The following is a 20,071-nucleotide window of genomic DNA, read 5'->3' as shown; positions in this document are numbered from 1 at the left end:
TCCATCCAGCCTGGCCTTGAGCACCTTCAAGGATGGGCCAACCACAGCTTCCCTGTGCCAGGGCCTCGCCACCCTCACCGCCCAGTAAAGAATTTCTTCCCAATATGTAATCTAAAACTACTCTCAATTTGAACGCGTTCCCCCTTGTCCTGTCAGTACGTGCTCTTGCAAATAGTCTTGCCCCATCTTTCCTATGTATTTCGTTCAGGTATTGGAAGGGGAAAGCTTTGTGAAATAAACCACTGTTTCTGTGAGGAGTGGTGGGCAGGGAGCACGGAACACAGCCCTGCATTTATGCCGCTGCCTGAGGGGCAGTTTTCCTCCAAGCCATCATTCCTGTGGTCCTCGCAGAAGTCCACGAGTTGTTGCTTTCTGCAAAGCCAGGTAAACTCCCACATTCCTTCCCCACGCTGCCTTGAGCCAGCACCCGAACCTTGGGGCCCTGCACCCACAAACAGCCAAAAGGTGCCTGTCCTGACACCCAGCTCAGCCCCAAGGTCACCGTGCTTTGTATAAATGCCACCCAAACGCTGCCTCACAGGCACCGAGGGGAGCAAAGAGCAGCGGTGTGAATGAATAAGAGCAGTGTCACTGCTCTCTTATTCAGGCCTGTGTCCAAGGTAGAATGTAGTTCACTATCCACCAAGTGTTATATTCCAGTCTTTGGCAGCAAAGCTGACTCTGCTTATTTTTTGAGAAATTAAGGTCTACAAGGTAGCGTAGCTTAACACAAAGCAAAAATAAGCTCTCGTTTGCAAAATTAATCAGATCTGCCAGACAGCATAAATGTAAATGTTTCAGTAAGGGCTGCATCACTTTTGTGAAAACACTTCTACTCTAATCTCACAGATGATAGAAGCACTGTTAGTGGTAATGAGATCGTGCCTACGTGGGCAATTAACTTGTGATTCCTCACCAAACAGCAAACAATTGCACAGCTAGAAAAGTGAGGAAATGACACCAAGATAATTGGAAAACGAGGAAAAAGCAGAGCTGTGTCAAGATCTAATAGACATTGTCCCTTGTGGTATCCCCTGAGCTCAAGCCATATATAATACAACATTCTCAAACGTGCTTAAAAATGTATTGCCAGCAAGGCTGGCTCAGTAGTGTGTTCACAAGCAGCAGCCTGTGTGTGCTGGGCAGCTGTGGGTTTGAGCAGATATGCAAAGCTCGAGTGCTACAGCAGTCACAATAGTCAGTGGTAATACACAGCCTGGTTTTTATCAGGTGTACCCCTACTGAGCGCAGACTGAAGGGATATGTTCCTATGAAAACCTCCCTAGCAGGGCCATTGGCCCCTTTCTTCACTGTAATTAGCTTTCCAGAGGTCTGGCATACACACACAGGGTGAGGATGTATGCATATGTATAACAGGCATATGCAACAGTATGATTTTTCTTTTCTAAATTCTAAATTTTAATCTTTTTTTTCCAATATATGATCATGATTCCAACTCAGCCCATGGAAAAGCTCCTGCTAATTTGAGAGAGGACTTTACCAGTAAGTGCTTGCAAAGAACAGAACAGATACTTCCACTAAGTTGTGCAACTCTGTAAGCACATGTCCAGCCATGTGAGTTGTTTGCACGTTTTGTGTATCCCACCCAAAATACTCTGCCTAACACCCCAGCCTTGGAAATCACACCCAGAGGCAATGACTGAGCTCTGCAGGGTTTATTAATACCACCTCCAAAAGTGAGAGGGTACTCTGACTTTAGTGAGGGCTCTGTAACTGTTCTAAGTACTTCAGATCCAGGAATCAACCTTCAGAGCCTTTTCTCAGTGTATGACATTCATCCTGGTGACACTCAAGTAGCACGCTGCTGAAGGACAGCTGGGGCACATCTATATTTGTGCCATTGCTCATTGCTGGCATGTGCCTATCTGAGCAAAGAGGCAGGGTAGGGTTACTGCAGTAAGTCTTCCAACTGCAGTCATAGGAAAGTGGAAAGGAATTGCTTTCGTATGAATTAATTTTTACTAGGGGGAATAGAAGTTAACTTTGATGCCATCTGATCTATCAGAAGAATTTATGACGTCCTAAGATAGAAGGCAAGTTTTTAGGTAGTAACATTCTTTGTTGTTTATTTACGATAATTGACGGTCACGGACTTAAACGTGCTTCATGTAATTTTATCTGTGCCTGCAAAGCAAGCAAACACTGAGTAATCATCTGAAAATCTTAATTAGGCAGCAGGATTGCAGACAAGCTTAATTATGCTTATTTTAATATATTTTATTTCATTTTGGTAGGAAAACTACATGTTAATTCACTTTTCTAATTAGTAGTAGCTTCTAAAGCAAGCCTTATTGTTATAATTATGGGGAAAAAAGTCTTTGCGGGAGCCAGACAACATTTTCTGGTATGTGTCAAGACCTCTTCTCTTTATAAAATGTTAGAATTTGCATGATTTATTTTACTGCCTTTAGCATAAATAGTATTTCTGCCTAACCAGTGTTTTTGTCTATAGTAGGATATTGCTAGCTGTAGAATCCACACCCATGTCTGCAGTGCCAGAAGACACATGGTGAACTTCTGTGTGGGTTTTCTTACAGATCCGTAAGGCTGGACTCAGCCAGGGATATAAAACCAGAGAGTGCAAAATGTCTCAGTATTTTTCACTGGTTTGGGAAGTTGCTTTCTAATAAGTCATTGATTGTGTTGACTCTGTTAGCTAAGCAATTCTCAGGAAAATTAGTAAAGTATTGCTGAAATAACTTTGAGGAAATAGCAGCTACTCAAAACTAAAAAGACCATAAAAAGTAGTTTGAAAGCAAACTTATGTGAAAGCTTATCCAGAAGCTCTGGTAACATTGATGTCTGACCGATCTTTTGGCTTTTTTTTTTTCTGTGAGAAAGTGATTTTAAAGCTTTCATATGCTTCACTTAGCTAGGACTAGATGTAACTACAGATTAATTGATATTCAGCTGAAATTTTTCCATGAACTCTTTTGCTTTTGGTACTAAACTGCTGATGAAATTGATCTGAGTAGTTTTGTAGCCATGATTCCATTCATGCTGGTGAGCAGTGGAGGACTGCGGGGAGGTTTCAGCTCAGAGAGATCTCTGACTCTGTACTAGCATTATTTCACTGCTGTTGATACAGGCTGGTTGGAAGGAGTGGGCTTGGGGAATCAGCATTAAAATTGCCTTTGCACTTTTAATGTTGTCCCATGTGCATCTGCTTTATCGTACAGATTTGTATGTCACGTGCACATGCTCTTTTCATACCTCCCTCCTGGCACAGAATGGACAAAATATGCAAGGTTGGGGTCAAAGCAGGCATCTCTCAGTGCAGAGGTCAATGCCCTGCCTTGCTCCCTAGTTACTGCATGCTTCATATGTTAAAATATCTATTTTTCACAGCACATGAGAAGCCCCAAAGGGCAGTATGTTTTCTCTGCAGTATTTTTTAGAAAGGACCCAAGAACTGAACAAGGACTGAACTCAAGTTTCAGTATTAAGAATGGCAGCTTAAAAAACCCAGAACAGGACTTTTCAGGGCATTTACTAGTGTGTTCTGTGGCATCAATGGTCACAACAGAGGACATTCTACATTATGCCTGACTGACAGTTCAGAAAACATGCTTGACAGCAGCTGAAGGGCAAGCAGACTTCAAACCAGGCCATTTCCAATTGCACAGAACAGCATTAACTGTGCCTGAAGCACAGTCACAGTGTTGAGCTGAGGACAGGACTACTCCACAGTTTGGAAATCAGGCATCAGGGTCACAGATGAGCCTCAGAAAAGAGGGTGCACACCAGAGACAGCTCTCTGTTGTGCTTTGCACTGAGGTGAGAAAAAAACAAGCTTTCTGTGGCTTCCTTTCAGAAGCTTCACTTACAGAGTGAAGGTACTGACTTTGGTCTTTCCCATGCCTACCTCCAGAACCTGAGCAGTCCTCAGCCAAATCTATTCCGTATATATACTTTTAAGCAAGAAAACCTCATGCTTGATATCTAAGTATGTAGCTAAAGATCTTTCTTATCTTTTACAAGCTTGAGACTCACCATCTCAGAAGCCTCGCTGAGGATACCAATGTCATCCAGATCTGGCAGCACGAGAGACTATGAGACCAGTGGCCAGTCATACGATCATTCAGCTTCCCCACCAGTCCCAGAGTCTAGTGACCCTGAGACTGAAGGTTTGATATTTTATCACATGGATCTTTATGGATCAAAGGAGAGGTTTGATATCTTTCCTGAAGAGCTCTCTGGTCGAGGAGACAGATCTCTGGGGGATACGAGAAGGGAATTTGCATTGAGTAGTGAAAAAGTTCAGCGCCCGCCAGAAGCTGGCTATGACTTGGAAAAGGAGGTTGCAGAGTTGGCTAAGATGTATGGACTTGATGAGAATAGAGAAAAAGAGCTTGAGCTTCTTGAAGGACATCTGGAGAAGGTGGAGAGCAGATGGCCACCTGCTCGCACAGAAAAAGCAGGATCACAAGGCTCCACATATAACTCATCAAAAAGCAGGTCTTCAGTGAAAGATCCAAGTCAAAGCACAAAGCAACAAGGACTTCCTGATGAGGCTTCTCAAGGTGAAAATCAGAGCAAAGCCAGAGCAGATGATGAGGCTGAGATCAACATATGGTCCAGAGGGGGGCTAAGCAGTGGTGGCATGTCAGATGAGTGGAACAGTCAGGTTGTCAGTGAGGAGGAGGAGGAGGAGGAAGAGGAAGAAGCAGCAGATGTTTTTTGTTCTACCTGCAAGATACCAATCCGAGCTTTTGACAAACTATTTGGTGAGCACAAGGATCACGAGGTTGCTCAGCTCCCCAATGCCGTGGAAAGTGAAAAGGTGAGAGTAACACAGGTGTACCGTGGTGCCTCTAAAACTGTTTTCAGACATAGTAAGAATCACACTGGGTGTTTTGTAGGAGGAGATCCATAAAAACATGTGCAAGTTGGAAGAACAGATTGCTCAGATGGAAAATGTTGCCAGCCATTTGGAGGAAATCTTCATCACTGTAGAGGTAAGGCATTTTTTCTTAGGCTAACTTTATGGTAGTGGGGCTAAACAGTTTTGACAGTCATACTGACATTCGTAGTGCTCAGTTGTTAATGAGGTGAGTACTTACAGTACCAGAGCACAGTTATCTTGGGGTTTGCCTAGATTCAAGTACTCAGGAAAACTCATCCTAATTATTTTTTCAAGTGGGCTAGTAAAACCACATTTATAATTTGCACAGAAATTTGCATTCAGAAATAAAGTGGCCACCACTCATGTCATCTTACTTTTAAACGGCCAAAGAGCTGTGATCTAACTATCCATCCAGAGTGCAGCAGTGTGTTCCCTCAGCTTCATTCACAGAAGTGTCAGATCCAGACAAATCCTTGGACCAGTTGCTTCAAGGTGATGACTTCAAGAATTGTGCTCCTGCTCGGCTGCTGTCAGCTTGGCCCCTGGGGAAGGAGGTCAGCTGGCAGCAAGTTCAAACTGAAGCAATAACTCAAGGCACTACGGTCTTTTCTCTGCTGCATGTGGCACAGGAGGACATCAGTGCCTGAGCAGTGGCAGTAAAGCCTTGCCTGCTCCTTAAATCTTCCTTCCTAATGCTTTTTCCAGCTGTGAGTGAGGATACCAGCTGCTCAGCTCCCTCAGCACAAATCCATGAACCCCACTGAGTTGCCATGGTTTCTTCCATGGAAGGATGTGCTCGACTGTGTTGGTGGAAACGCTTGTGAGATTATGGCTGGGATATATCCTAGTTGTGCTCCCTGGGTTTACGTTCCCTTACATCATTGTTCTTGTTGTAATTTCTGTTGCTCTTATGCCTGGAACAAAATCCAACACTTTTGTGCCTCGTTGGAGGTGACTTATCAGAGCAAACCCCTAAAAATGCACATTAGTCAAATTACAGCCTCTGTGTACTGGTACTGTGTCCTAGTTTTGTGAATTAAATCATGACACATTACCTCTCTGGTAAGGAGAATTTTAGGCAGACCAGAGTAAGATTTTCCTCTGGATGACCTATGGATCAGGCTTGATGCCAAGCTACAAACCCTCAAATGCCTTGCAGGAAAACTTTGGGAGGCAGGAGAAGAACTTTGAGGTGCATTACAACGATGCAGTGCAAGTGCTTGCTCAGAAGTATGAAGAACAGCTGGATGCACTGGGAGAAGAGAAGAGGCAGAAGCTGGAAGCTCTGTATGAGCAGCTGGTCAATTGTGGGAAACATCTTGACACCTGCAAGGAGCTGACAGATGAAACCCAGGAGCTTTTCCTGGAAAATGACAAAGCTGAATTTATGAAGGTAAAGAGCTTTAACTGTCAAAGCCCCTTCTCAGTGCTTTTTGCTGCTTGCAAGTAGTCCCTATCTGAGAAGTCCCAAGCAACTTTATTGCTAGGGAGAATTTGGGATGCTCAGTCCATGGTGCTGTCACTGCTCCAGTTGCTTGGCATGGTGGCATTGACTTAGTAGGGCAACAGAATGGGGACAAAATGCAGAAGCAGAAGTTTGTAATTTGGATGCTCATTGATTTGTGAGTCACTCTGGAGTTCAGAGAGAAGATATCTTGCTGAAATGCTTGTCTGGGGAAACTCTGGAAGCACTTAGTGTTCCTTGCCTTGTGCAGGTTCAGCTCTCTTGCTCTATTCTGGGCTCACAGCAGGCAGGCTGATGCAATCACTTAAGAAGATGTTTCCTATTCTTGCTCATTTTGGAGGAAAGTTCAGCTGAACAGGAGGTTCCAAACTAATCAAGAGCTCCTGCAAAGTGATGGATGAAATCCCACTCTTGAGGTGGTGCCTAGAAGGTATTTTTCTTTGGCAGGTAGAAAAATAATTGGAAAAAAATGAGAATTTTCACTGATGATGAGTGATTGCTCTAACCTGAGCTGTCCTGTGACTCAGGTGGGTGGGAGCATTTCTGTAGCACAGTGACAGTAACTTCTGAACTGGACAACAAACAAATCTCATAACACCTCCAGTCTACTCCAGTGGGTCAGTTTGCTGTGTGACTCCAACCTGCTGAGTTCTTCACGTGAGCTGACTTTTCCCCATTCCTCTGCATCTCTGAAATGCAAAGATTTTCTGCAGTATTTTCTCCTTAGCTTGTAAACAGTTTTACATCACCCCTAAGAACCATTATTCATCAAGAAGTGAATACCTGTTGGTCATGAGCTCTCAGCTGCTTAGATTTCTCCAGGGACTGTACATCTGCCTTCCAGTTACATGCACTGCTCAGACTCCCTCCAGTGCAGACCATTTCACTGAGTTCTTTTGCCCAGCTGATTTTGGTTTTTGTTTGTGAGGGATCTGCTGGCACTTCGGACAACCAAGGGAGGAATTGGTCTAAAGTCTAGATGGGCAGACACTGATGACTACCTGATAGTGCTCATTATCTTACTGTAAATTCAGCCAAGATCTGTCCATTTGAATAGACTGGGCTGGCTTTGTTCTCAGTGCTGGGTGAGAGCCAATTACTTCACTCCAAGGGCTGCATTTGGGGCAATTTATGTAAGACAGGTCAACAGCATGATGTAGTCTGACTCCGGACTTTTCTATCTTTAACACTCTCTCTTTTTTTCCCAACAGGCAGCAGTAACCATGGTTGACAGGTAGTATCACAGTCTGGGATTTTGTGTCACATTTCTTCCTGCTAATTGGATGGGTTACTGGAGACACTTGGGTGTTTTGGACTTTGTTCAGGCACACAAATGTTGTCTAAGCCACTAGAGCTGCTGAAATATTTAGTATTTTTGTTTTAAAGTGCATCAGAAAAAGTTGCTCTAAGAACACTCAACACTTGTTTGGATCCAATTTCAAGAAATCCGAAAGGAGAGTTAGAGCCTGAATAAATCAGTGTTTTCAGCTTAGTAATAAGGAACTAATTTCACTGAGAAACAGGATTGCTAAAGCTCTTAAAAGAAATGCTCTGGATAGAAATGAGACTAAAACTGAGCTCCCTAAATATACTCTAACAGGCTTATGCATGCATTAATATAGTGGGGTAGAAAGTCAGGCTGTGGGAGCTCAAAACAGATACTGAAAAATCTTGGAGCAATTGGAAGAAGTTTTAGGGCACACTAAATCACATGCAAGAATCACCCTCTTAATTGATTGTTATTGTTCATGAAAACACATAGAAAAGATACCCCTTTTTTTCAAATTTACAACACCTGGAGCCACGAGGTCCTGAATTAGGAATAGTGGAAATGCAAAATAAGGAAAGGTATGGTGCTGATAGGGCGCTTCCCACAGCAAGGTGCTGGGCACACCTCACTCCCCTGCTCCCTGGCAGCACGCTGTGTGCAGCCAGCTCTCTGCAGGAGCAGGGCACACAAGGGTGGCCCTCAGTGCCAGCAGCAGCCAGCTCTCTTTGGCATCTTGGAGCACTGATGGCCATGTATCTCCAACCTATAGGCACAGGGAGGCTGAGCTTGTATAGCTATGAAAACACTGGAAATTATTTTTTAGGAAATAGATGTTAATTTGAAGTCTGCTGTTCTTTTTCTCTTACCAATAGGTATCATAGACAGATATCTCTGACACTATGGTACTTCCAATTATTCATTCTTTTTTTCCCCCTACAATTACAGGCTGGAAGAATTCTTAAAGAAAGAAGTGGATTTAGAGCTTTCAACACTGCCAGAGTTTGAAGAGCGGGTCATAGACGTCTCTGAAGTTGAACAACTAATGAACTCCATTAATGCTATTCCAGGTACTCTTCCTAACTGATCATTATTTCAGACCTATTTACATTTAAGTAAGGATATGTATTAAGCATTACTTCTTTTAAAGGAGATCTGCAAAGGCAGAATTAACTTCTCCCTAGTTTTCCTTCCAGTTTTTTTTTTGTTTACCTATATATACAGAGACACTGGAAGATATTTTTGGATATTTTTTCCCATTTGTTTTGAAATAAAATTACCAGAATTACTGTTAAATTGGGACTTCCTTGCTTTTGCTGCATGATTTCCTAGAAGACTCATGAAGATTACCCCCTTCTGTTGAGGGGTCAGGCATGCTTAGTTGGTAATAACTTGTCTTACCTTGTAGTTGCTTGAACAAAATAGAGAGGAACCCCAGACTATTTTAAATAACTTACACAGCTTCTCTTGGTAAACAGATTTCAGCGACTTATTCCTCTGCTATTTAGCAAGCATTTTTTCCCCATAATCCACAGGAAACAGCACAACATAAACAAATTTTGAGTAGCCAAAAAAATCCCAAAAATTTTAAATCTTTTCTGGTGCATCACGAATAGTCAGAAAGAACAATATTCTTTTTTTTACACCCAATGCTCTCTTTTCTTAACATAAAATGGCATTTGGTTCATGTTTGCTTGTGCTGCTGACCCCCTGTTGTAGAGCTTTTCCCTGATCCCCAGGGTGGTTGGCAGCAGTGGCAGATGTTGTGCTCACTGGAACAGCCCTCAGAGCAGGGGAGGCCAAGTTTACAGAGAAGGGGTAGGCTGAGGCTTATTTATTTTGTTGTTTTGACTTTGATTTGAAGCAAGACTACTTCTCACACACCAGCGACCTGATTATCATCTGCAGCTGTTTACAGAGTCAGCTCCTGACTTTTCTCCATGTGGGAAGAATATGACCCTGTTCAGTGCCAAGGCTTTGTGCAAACACCTTTGTGAGAGGAGAGGTACAACATACCATGATTATACATTCAAAAACTGACCTGTTTTCCCCTCTGCAGCTCCTTGTGCCCCTGTGATCAATCCACAGGCTCCCAATGCAGCAACTGGCACCTCACTGAGAGTTTGCTGGGGCCTCTTCTCAGATGACACTGTGGAGTGCTACCAGCTGTGCTACAAACCAGTGAGCAATGAGATGCACAGTGATGAGCAAGCAGGTAAGGAGGCCTGGGCCCAAGGGGACACCTCAGCCCTCCATTGGCAAACCCAGCTGATTCCAAAGTGCCTCTGCACGCCTTGTGCACTCTGCCACCAAAACTGTCATATCTGCCACCACCATCTGCTTTGTCCCTCTTCCCCTGCCAGGTCTGCCATGCTGCCAGCTGCAGCAGGACCAGTCACAGGAGCAAAGACAGGACATGGCAGCAGCAGGGATAGCAGGAATGGAAAGGGGACAGTGGATGGAGCCAGGAGGATTTCTGGAGTGTGGGCACTGCATTAGACACACATGCTGCATCCACAGCAAAGCACAGTATTTTAAAAGAGCAAATCATCATATCACCAGCACACCCACTGAAACCCCCAGATGATTTTACAGCTTATCTTAGTGCTAGTAATAGGCTGTAACTCCCTAAGATGCACAGGCATACAAAGAACCTTCAAAAGTGGAAGCCAGTAGAGTGCCAATGGCCAGTTGAGAAAGAAAAGCAGAAGCTATCCAAATTTTATAGGATGAAGAATGAGAAATGAGTAGTAAAATAGCTTCATCTTTTGTCCCATCTGATTCATGCTGCTTTAGAGGAAGGCATTGTAAAACTGCCTGACAGCTGCTCAAAGGGTGTGGAGCACAAGGAGCTCTCTTGGGCCCAGCACATAAAACAATGCACCCCAACTCCACGATGTGATGCAGCTCTGGGGAAGAGTGGGCAACTGTGTAAAGGCACTGTAAATGCTTTGTTGTTGTCATTTCAGAGCATACACTGAAAGTCAAAGAAACATACTGTACCATCACTGATCTGGTGCCAAATACACAGTATGAATTTTGGGTCAGTGCTTTAAATGCCTCTGGTATCAGTCCACCAAGTGAAAGAGCAGTTTATGTAACAGGTAAAAATATTTTATTCATATGACTTTGTGACTTTCATAGTGAAATTCAAAATCATCTCTGAATTTTATGCCAGTAATGCTTTCTGGGCACTTTCTTTCTTCTGATGTATGCCTACTGACTGCATGGGAATTCCTTACTTTTATTTGGAGAGCCTGTCATGCCAATTGTCCCTGTCTTAGAATGGAAGAAACAGAAGCAGAGAGACAAAATAACTTATTTAAATGCAAGCATGTAGACCAGCTGTGAATAAGGTTCAAGTTTCCTGGTTCTGACAGATGAATGCCAGCTCTTCTTTTATTGGCCTATAGGTATTTTGTGGATTCACCTGTTATGCTGTTCTTTTTAACTGCAGTGCAGTCAAGGACATTGTGTGATATCCTGACATCAGATTGAGCAAGTCAGTGTGAGACCTTCAAGTACTTGTTCCAGATATCTTTGACATCTCAGAACAGAGAAGAGATGCACTTTTATGACAAAGATAAAACTAATGATAGAAACCAGCTGTGTAATCAGTCTTTATGTTACTTCTCTGTTTAATTCTCTTGGAACCTTTATAGTCCAAATGAAGTCTTTAACTAGTACTGTCAATCACTCTACCTGCTGTTTATTGTCCATTGGGGAGGCAGGTTTCTTTAACTATACAGTATTAGTAAACAATGGTTTTCTATTTTTTTAAGTCTTCAAATCATGTTGGTTGCAAACATCTTCAAGCAACAGCTTAGAATTGTTCTTTTGCCTACTTTTTAGCTCCTTCACCACCTACCATAAAGAGTAAAAAGATCCGAAGCTGTGAAAATGCAGCACTGGTGTGCTGGGAATCCAGAGACATTAACCCTGTTGATTCCTACATGGTTGAATTGTCCAAGCTGACAGATGAAGAAAATGATGATACTATCACTGAGTGAGTTACTCTTCTATTGAGCCCATGACCTGTAGAGATGAAACCATTTCAATCATGTGGCATCTGATAGGACTAAGAAAGGACCCATGACCTTCTGGTGAATTGACATTTATAAATAATCCTCTTAGTAAAACTAGTTGTATAAATGTGAATCAAAAATTAGTATATGAGAATTATGGGTATGGGAAAAGGGCAGAAGCAAATGTAAAATGTAAAAATCTGCAGTCTGCCACAGACTCTCTCTTGCCCTGCTGCTGACAACAGTACAAGGTAAAATGTTGTTGATGGGTTACAAGAGAGGTGTAATTTCTTCTTTGTTGCTCAGAAAAATAATCTCAAAGATCTACCTTTGTTCTCTACCCTATCATTTTCCATGGATTTATTTTCTGTAGATCTATTGTTGGAATCCCTAACTGTGAAGTCCTAATTCACCTCCAGCCAGCTCAAAAGTATCACATCTGTGTCAGAGCCCAAAACCTGGGTGGCTCCAGTGAAAGAAGTGAACCTGTCCTGATACACACCACAGGTACTGTACAGCTTGGAACAACTCCAGCAGCCTATTGTAGCATTACCTTAACAGAAAGATTCCTGCTGGTTTCGATGGCCTCTGGACCAGGTCCTAATCTCTTTCATCTAATTACACACCTGGTAACCTTTTAGGAATCAAAAAACCAACTTCTTGTGACAGTAAGTGCATTGCTTTAGCTCTGTAATTTATATTATTGCTGTCTGATACATTTGATACTTGAAAGTTACTAATTTCTAAACATTTTAATAGACAGTATCAACCCAATGCCCACATATTGCCAGCCTGCAAAGCACTGACACACCAGTGAGGAAAGCTGTAGTGTGATTTTACTTCAGAGATTACCATGTAGTGAAGCTGCTGCTGGAAAGTATGGCTGAGACAGCGCTTTCTAGAGCCATTTAGCAGACACCAGTGCTCACCTTCATCACTGCTGCAATGACACTGCAACTTCACCGGCTCGTCTCAAATCTCCCACACCACTCCCAGATATGTTCACACCTTACCTGTGTCTCTTCTGCCCTTACCTTCTGTGAGAGATTTGCAAATTGTATTTGTTCAGCAAGATGACCACCCAAGGTTATGTTTCAGTAAAACTGTCTGCCACACAGCAGTGACGCCACAGAAAAGAAATGCTCATCCTTAAATCCCTGGAGAGGAAGACGGTCATTGTGTTACCATCGTTTGTGTGTATTCCAACTGCTTAAATCAAACTCAATATTTGAAATTGCCCATTCTGTTTGCACAGCATGTGTTTGTTTTCAGCAGCACATGCCTGTAATTGCCCTGTCATTGTTTGTATTGTATTTGCAATGAAGTAACTTGCAGTTTGATTACAATGATTTCATTTGGGATTACCATGGGGAGATTTATCTTTTCAGAGTCTACATTATGCAAACAGCTGATGCAAATTGATCTGTCAGCTGCAAGAACCCACCTCCAACACTGGGAATGGCCTTTGATCCTTTCTGGGGTGGATAAACAAGCACCAAGTACACACAGCAGCTGTGCCACTCGTGGCTACTCCTCAGGGCCCAGTGCATCAGACCTGCTCTGTGAAGTCTCTGCAGGGAGAAAGGCAGAAGCATTTGTATCCTGGGCTGGACTTACCTCTCTGAGGGCTCATCTGACCAGGGAGGTGCTGAAGCATGAGGGATCCTTTCTCTTCAAACTGTGCCCAGCATTTATGTGGATGTGTGAGGCCATGGAGGCTCCTTTAAGCCCCCTTTCTCATTTCAGTGATTAAAAATAGATTACTTGAAACCAGACAGTCCATTGCAGGGATGACCCCTCATCTCTGAACAGCTACTTCCTGCACAATGCCTGCAGCTTTGAGCCCTGGAGGGGTTCAAAACCAGGCTAAGTCCCCTGCTTTTCACAAGGCTGAAACTAAACAGTGTTAAGCTGTAAAACACCCATTTATTAGAAAAACTTTAAAATGATCTTGTCCTCTCCATATCAGCCACAGATTCTTTCTAGAGCATTGGTGAATCTCTTTGTGGACCCAAACATTTCATACCCTTGCTGCAAATCCTAATGCTATAAGGAATTACTGGAGTTATCCTCAGGCATTTTCTCTTGCAGGCACCTGCTTCTACCTCAATGAGGACACAGCCCATCCTTTACTGGCAATTCTAGATGATGGATTTACCATTTCATGTGATGAACTGGAAAACCCAGAGTGTGATCTGCCTGTCTATGATAACAGCTTTACAAGGTATACAGAAGCATTTCAGTTTCTTTGGTTTTTTTAACAGGTGCCAGGAAATGTCTAATGGGGCTTTCAGCAGCTCTGCTTAATTTTTTGAGTTGAAATCTCTCTCTCCAGCTGCTCTTTGGAACTTGGAAGATAAAGCAAGTTCTTAAAGAGGATTACAGATGCAGCAGCCACAATTATGTACAAGCCTACTTACATGTCTGGCACACTGAGCTAAATTCGAACAGGTATTTAGGTGCCATAACAAATGCTAAGGAAAGGAGAGGGATCCGAAAACTTACCTCTTGCTGAAAAATATAACTGATACTATTTGGACCAACAGGTATTACTTTCAAAAAATAATTAGGCCCTTTGCCACTGAAGTGAGAGACTAAGCTTTCCAAAATGCCTATTTCCAGTCAAAACCACAGAAACACCATATAACCAGGATAGGCATCTGCATCCCAGGATAATACAAGTCTACAACTTAGTCCCTCCATGGAAATGCAGTGTTACTAGAGGGCTTGGTAGAAAAGAGTTGGGAGACTGGTGATCCTATTAATTAAAGCCATCAGGGTAATCTTAAACAGGATTTCATCCCACTTCTACAGGATTCTTTTATGTTTCACGTCAACAGCCAGAACTGGCACTCATCTCATTTGAAGGCTGAGGTTTTGGTACCACTATGAACTTTCACATGAACTTCTCATGCCTAACATTCATACTGCAAGGAAATTACATGGCAAACTCTTCTTTCTGAAGTTTCTGTGGTCTCCTAAAGGCTGATGTATTTCCTAACCGTGGCAGCTTCTTCAGTGCAGCCCAGGTTTGCCTTGGTGGCTTTGCAGCTCTCCTTACTACGGTCATGTTTTGTTCACAGATGTTTACCCATCCATTTTGCATCATTCCTTTTCCTTCTCAAGCAGTAGCAACACAGCCCCTCTGAGTTCTGATTTCAGCAGCCTTTAAGCTGTTCCCAAGACATTTACATGCACTTGTAATGAATTGTACACTGACTCTAAGCAAGTGCAGCTGCAGAGGCAGAGTACAGCTATTGTGTTCTGCATGCCCATCCTCACACACCAGGCCCTCCAAATGCTGAGTGCAGCTCTCAGCATTGCCTAGAAGAGCTCAGTCTGCCAGCAATATCCTTTTCTTTTGTAACTTACAACTTTAGACACTACCATAGAAACATAAAAGTTGTACGTGTTTGAAACCTGCTGTCCCCCTTGACAATGACAGCTAATACACCATATACTTTCCCTGAGAAAAAGCTGAGGTGTAATCTTACAGGACTCATGTTCCCACCTTAGAGTGTTTCAGAAGCATTTGGAATGAGTTACTTTGCCCAATTGTCTTGCTTCAGAACCTGTGTTTTTGCACATTTGCATCTTCAAAGCACCCAGTTCCTTGCATCTTCAAAGCACCCAGTTCCTTTGACTCCAAGACTGTGCCAGTAAATCAAGCTGCAGGGTCTCTCTGTAGCACATTGTCTTTGTCTGTCTCTATTACACAACTTTCAAAAGAGTTATTTTCTGCATCGTTCCTATCATTCATTTCATGGCCCAGGTACCAGCATATTACAAGTTCCCCTACCGTGTTCAATTCTTCCTAATCTCTCCAAACACAGCGTAGACAGGTTTCCTCCTCCCCAGCTGCCCCAGGAACTTCATGCTGTTACACTGCTCTGTTCCTAATAGTGAGTAACATTCAAAACCCTGCGCTGTTTGGAAAGAAAATTCAAAATCTGTAGACTTTTTTCCCCCTGCTATGCTGGGGTTCACCAGAGCCTTCTCTAACAAGTAATAACTTTCCTAGAAAACCCAGGCAGTATAGGATGCTGTTCTCCCTCTTCCTGGAAGTGCCCAGGACACTCATTTATACAAAGCAACCCACAAGTAAAAACAGGGCAGGTGTCACAAAGAAACCTGCAGGCTGGGTGTCAGCTCCTTAGCATGTGGAATTCACTGGAGTCAAAAATCCACACAGCACTGCTAAGGAGACAGGAAAAGTGGCTTTTGTTTATTGCTATGTAATGTCCAGGTATATACATACCTGAACCTATCTGAACGCTGTAAAGGGCATTATAGAGAGGCCCTGCCAAAACACATCCTCCTGTCTCCCACAGATGTATTGCGATCCTGGGCAGTCTGATCCCGTTTCCAGGCAAGCATTACTGGGAGGTGGAAGTTGAGGAAGATACAGAGTACAGAACTGGTGTGGCTTTTGAGAACACTCCGAGACATGGTCACCTGGGGGCAAACAACTCATCCTGGTGCATGAGGCACATCATCACACCCTCAAGGTAAGGGCTGTGGAGGCGGCAGGTCTCTGACAGGGACACCTCTTACACCTGCAGGCAGGGAAGCAGAGAAGCCAGAGATTTTGTATCGGCTCAGACCAGGCACCAGGCACCTCTGATATTCCAGCGTTATCACTGTAAATTGGTGTTGGAAGGATAAGCAAATCCTCCTGCTTTTTTACAGAGGCATTTGGCATGGGTTATTTTGCCCAACTTTCTTGCTTCAGAACTTGTGTTTTTGCAGCTTTGCATCTTTGAAGCACCCAGTTCCGTTGACTCTGAGACAGTGCTAGTGAATCAAGCTGAAGGGTCTCTCTGTGGTACAGTGTCATTGAAATTAGACGTTGTCACATTGAAACAGGCAGTTCCAGGAACAAATCAGAATAAAATCTGAGATGCAGAATTTAACTGTAAATGTTACCAAAACCTCAGGGGGAAGACAGAGGGTAAAAGATCCGTGTAGCCCAGAAACGACGTATCTGGCTAAACCCAGCTATACCCAACTGTTTTTGATCTCTGTCCTACCTATGGCAGTATGTCATACCTGCCTGCAGAAATGCCAGCTCCCCTCATGCCTCAGCTGCACTGCTGGCTCTGCCATGGACACTGGCACATTAACATCACCGCCTTTGACTCTAGTGAGCAACCTGGGCACCTGTGTGCAGCAAGTGCTTCCCTTTGACAGCAGCCAGGATGCCTTCAGCTCTTTTGTGTTTCTTGCCTACAGGCACAAGTATGAATTCCTGCACAGTGGGATGACACCTGACATCAGAATTACTATTCCTCCCAGAAGGATTGGCATCCTGCTGGACTACGAGAACTGCAGACTGTCATTTTTCAACGCAGATATTGCCCAGCACCTTCACACATTCAACTCACGCTTCCAGCATTACGTACACCCCTGCTTTGCACTGGAAACACCTGGTATCTTAAGGATACATACTGGAATTACAACACCCCCATGGACTGCCCTCCCATAACCTGTGTTCTGCAGCTACCACACCTACGTGGAACCTGCACTGAACAATGCTCTCTTTCAGCATTAACTGCTCCATCATACTCCATATAAACCAGCTGTTTCCCAATAGTAAGAGCAAAGCAACTCTGATGCAAACCAGCTGCCAGGCCTGAGCCCCTAGGAGTTTACATCCTCTGGGGAAGGATCTTAGCTGAAAGCCACCGTGGTCACAAGCTCTACTGGCATCCCAGAATTCTCATTAGAAATGGATACCATCCTTCTCAGAAGTGACAGTCACCATGCAGCACTGGCAGCTGGATCACAGTTTCCCCCAACACCCACCTGAAGCCTGGGGAACTCCCCAGTTCCAAAGCAATAGTTAATTCTACTCCTGAGTCTACTCAAGAGCTAATAACTTGAAGAAAAACAAAAATAGCAAAAGGCATAATCACTGTACAGCTGCTGGAGCTGAACACACTCCAGCCAGGAAGCTGATCTCCCCATCAAGTGTTCTTGTTGCTACATGAAGTCTGTAACACAAGGTAATCAAACACACCTCCCCCATGTGTGAGCTGGTAGTGCCTACACACCCAGTGATGCTTTCTGCAATACCCAAGCCTGCACTACTCTCAAATGCAAGCCATTTTTACACAATGTCCATGCTTCTCATGCATTCATCCAGGGAAAATAAGATAAGACAGGCTTTTTGCAGTGCTTGACTGCCCTTACAGAGCAACCTAAAGCAACATTTTTAGCCGCTTCTTTTTGGCTATGCTCTCCTCCACTTGACTGTATGCTCCCTCCACGCTCACAGATCTGTTCTCCTCAGCACTGAAGAATTCCACTCCAATGCTGTGCCCTTGAAGCTTTGGGTGTCCAGTGGGGCTGGAAGGACTCTGGCCCAGCACACAGTTGAGACATCCTTGTTTGGGTTTCATTCCCAGACACCAATTAAGAGAGGCCCTGCCTGTCAAGCAAGCTTGGCCAGCTCTAAACAGCCTCATCTGTGTATGTCAAAACTACCTGAACTCAATCAAGAGTCATTAAGAGAGAAGCTTTACCACAGATTTATTGCACATTCGTTACAAAAATCATTGGTTCAAGTTTCCATTCTGGGGAATAGCCAGGAACAGGCAGTGGCCTCTACAATATGCAGGGTCTCTACAAATAAACACCGTTGGCAAAACTGAAGAGATTTTACATAGAACTGTGTGTCAAAAGCTTGTCTGTTCTTCCTCAAATAGCTTTTAACAAGTCTTGCCAAAACAGGCCTTTAGAAACCACAAAAACAGGAGCTGAATATGTTGCTACAGCAGTGATTAGTACCATCTGCTCTTGGATATTTGTTTCACAAGCCTCAAAAGAAGATGGGTTTAGCAACACTGAGCTATACCACACAGGGTAATTTCTTAACCTACCAGGAATTAAGGTATTTTCAGGGCAGAAAAGGTTGTTACGGTCACTTTGTCAGACCTGCTGTAAGCAGGCCAGAGACTTTCAGTTGCTATGTCTGCCAGTGAGCAGAGCAGCTTGTGTCCACCAGGAACAAGTGTCTCAGCCAGCAACCACTGCCAGTGCAGAGGGCAGGAGGTGGCCATGTGTGCCCTGCTGATGCTGGCACAGCCATCCCAGAGAACAGCAGCTCTACAGTACAGCTCCTGTGCAGGGCATTGAAGTGGTGAGAAAGCACCACTCTTTGCTTAAAAATGTACTCCTTGACTCTGGGTCCAATTTCCACCCACTGGAACAAGTTTTACCCCTATCAGCCAAAACTAGAGCCCCACTTGTATTTTCAAGTCGATACCTGAAAGAGTGTAACACACACGTATCAGAGCAGAGGTATGAGGACGTCTGAATCTCCAAACAGAGCCTTTAATGCAGAAAGGCTGCTGGTGAACCCACCACTCCACTCCCCACCACCAGCTTTCACCTCAAGTGTTTAAACCAGAGCTGTAACCTGGCAAAATACTTTCCAAGTAGTGAACTGAACCGGCAGTCCCCAGGACTTCACAACCCTCTCGTTGGACTGTGCAAGGGCAGATTTTCTGGGCCAAATGCGAGGTGCTCAGACACCGTTGCAGTGGGACTCCAAGGTACCAAACAGCTCCGTTGTTATGTTGCCAGCTTGGTGAATCTACTGGAGAATGCAGGCCAGGAAGCTGAGTACAGAGCAGTCTGCTCAGGAGAATGACACCATGGTCATCACCAGGCATGGTACAGGACAGCTAGGACAGTGACAGAACTATCTGAAAAAAAGAACAAATACACAATAATTGGCCTCTAGGTTAAAAAGAGAAAGGGAAATGAGTTTGTATGTTCCTGTTTAATAAAAGCTTCACCTGTTGGCACTAACCCAAGCTTTTCCTCCGTCAGGAATCCCAACCCAGTCACTTAGATATTTATACAACAAAGGAAACTTGACAACTTGTGTTTCTTAAAACCAGCTGTTGGTCTGAACAATCTCTATATAAATCCTTTCCAGGGAGGCCATGACTTCCACCACAGAGGTCTACTAAGTTCATATCAATCCTGTATCTCTCTGTATTCAGTTTATTCACCACGTGTATTCAGATTATTGGAATCCAGAGTATAGCACTCAACTTGGAGAACTATGTTGAGCTGTTGATCTGAGACCTACTTCTCTGCATTGAAAGGTATCTCAGATGAGGCAAAACCAGTTCTTACCTCTGGCCTGTATACAGGAACTCTGGCTGAACTACATCATATGGAAGGGCAACAGTCAGTTAAAAATGAGGTGTCCTTGTCTCTAACACTATGTGCTGCAAGATACATTTTTCCTGGCACCTATTGGGTCATCGTTTTCCTGTTCCTTTTCCTTATGTGCATTTACTGGCACACAGCAAAATCTATCCTCTGCAAAGGACAGAAGCTCATGCCTAAAGCTCAGTTTTGCCCAGCTGAAGCCCACAGGCAGTCTTCATGTGCAGCAGTGATCCAGGCATCCCTGCACAACTTGCAGTATC

At 43.8% G+C, this 20,071-nt stretch overlaps 2 protein-coding genes across 8 annotated transcripts in view; one reads left to right on the top strand and one right to left on the bottom strand.

The window, feature by feature from the left end:
* Positions 1-214: 214 nt before the first annotated feature.
* Positions 215-18,294, top strand: FSD2 (fibronectin type III and SPRY domain containing 2). 3 transcript variants are annotated; one of them, XM_032122902.1, is made up of 13 exons: positions 215-384; positions 4,003-4,804; positions 4,884-4,979; positions 6,027-6,260; positions 7,544-7,566; positions 8,548-8,669; positions 9,659-9,814; positions 10,569-10,703; positions 11,452-11,605; positions 11,998-12,131; positions 13,716-13,848; positions 15,956-16,132; positions 16,857-18,294. In XM_032122902.1, exons 2-13 carry the CDS (start codon positions 4,043-4,045, stop codon positions 17,107-17,109), a joined length of 2,379 nt encoding a protein of 792 aa, XP_031978793.1. In that variant the 5' UTR covers positions 215-384; positions 4,003-4,042; the 3' UTR covers positions 17,110-18,294. The 3 variants fall into 3 exon arrangements, with proteins under 3 accessions (XP_031978793.1, XP_031978792.1, XP_031978794.1); XM_032122901.1 differs by lacking the exon at positions 215-384 and adding an exon at positions 1,819-2,066; XM_032122903.1 differs by lacking the exon at positions 215-384 and having other exon boundaries at positions 4,000-4,804.
* Positions 18,139-20,071, bottom strand: part of PDE8A (phosphodiesterase 8A) — a 153,732-nt gene continuing 151,799 nt past the window's right edge. For all 5 annotated transcript variants that reach the window (XM_032122895.1, XM_032122897.1, XM_032122896.1 and 2 more), the window contains one exon: positions 18,139-19,333. The gene's annotated coding sequence lies outside the window, so the exon portion shown is untranslated. The remainder of the gene's footprint in view (positions 19,334-20,071) is intronic.

This window comes from Corvus moneduloides, chromosome 13 (assembly GCF_009650955.1).
Source record: "Corvus moneduloides isolate bCorMon1 chromosome 13, bCorMon1.pri, whole genome shotgun sequence".
In the NCBI taxonomy this organism is placed as follows: domain Eukaryota; kingdom Metazoa; phylum Chordata; class Aves; order Passeriformes; family Corvidae; genus Corvus; species Corvus moneduloides.
The sequence above is the reverse complement of the archived record's forward strand: the minus strand, read 5'-3'. Positions and strand labels throughout refer to the sequence as shown.

What these genes read in the sequence shown, in the direction of transcription:
- FSD2 (XM_032122902.1), top strand. Translation starts at nt 4,043, where the DNA reads ATGTCATCCAGATCTGGCAGCACGAGAGACTATGAGACCAGTGGCCAG. An exon ending in CTCCATTAATGCTATTCCAG is followed by an intron (nt 8,670 to 9,658) that starts GTACTCTTCCTA and finishes TCCCCTCTGCAG; the next exon opens with CTCCTTGTGCCCCTGTGATC. An exon ending in AAGAGCAGTTTATGTAACAG is followed by an intron (nt 10,704 to 11,451) that starts GTAAAAATATTT and finishes CCTACTTTTTAG; the next exon opens with CTCCTTCACCACCTACCATA.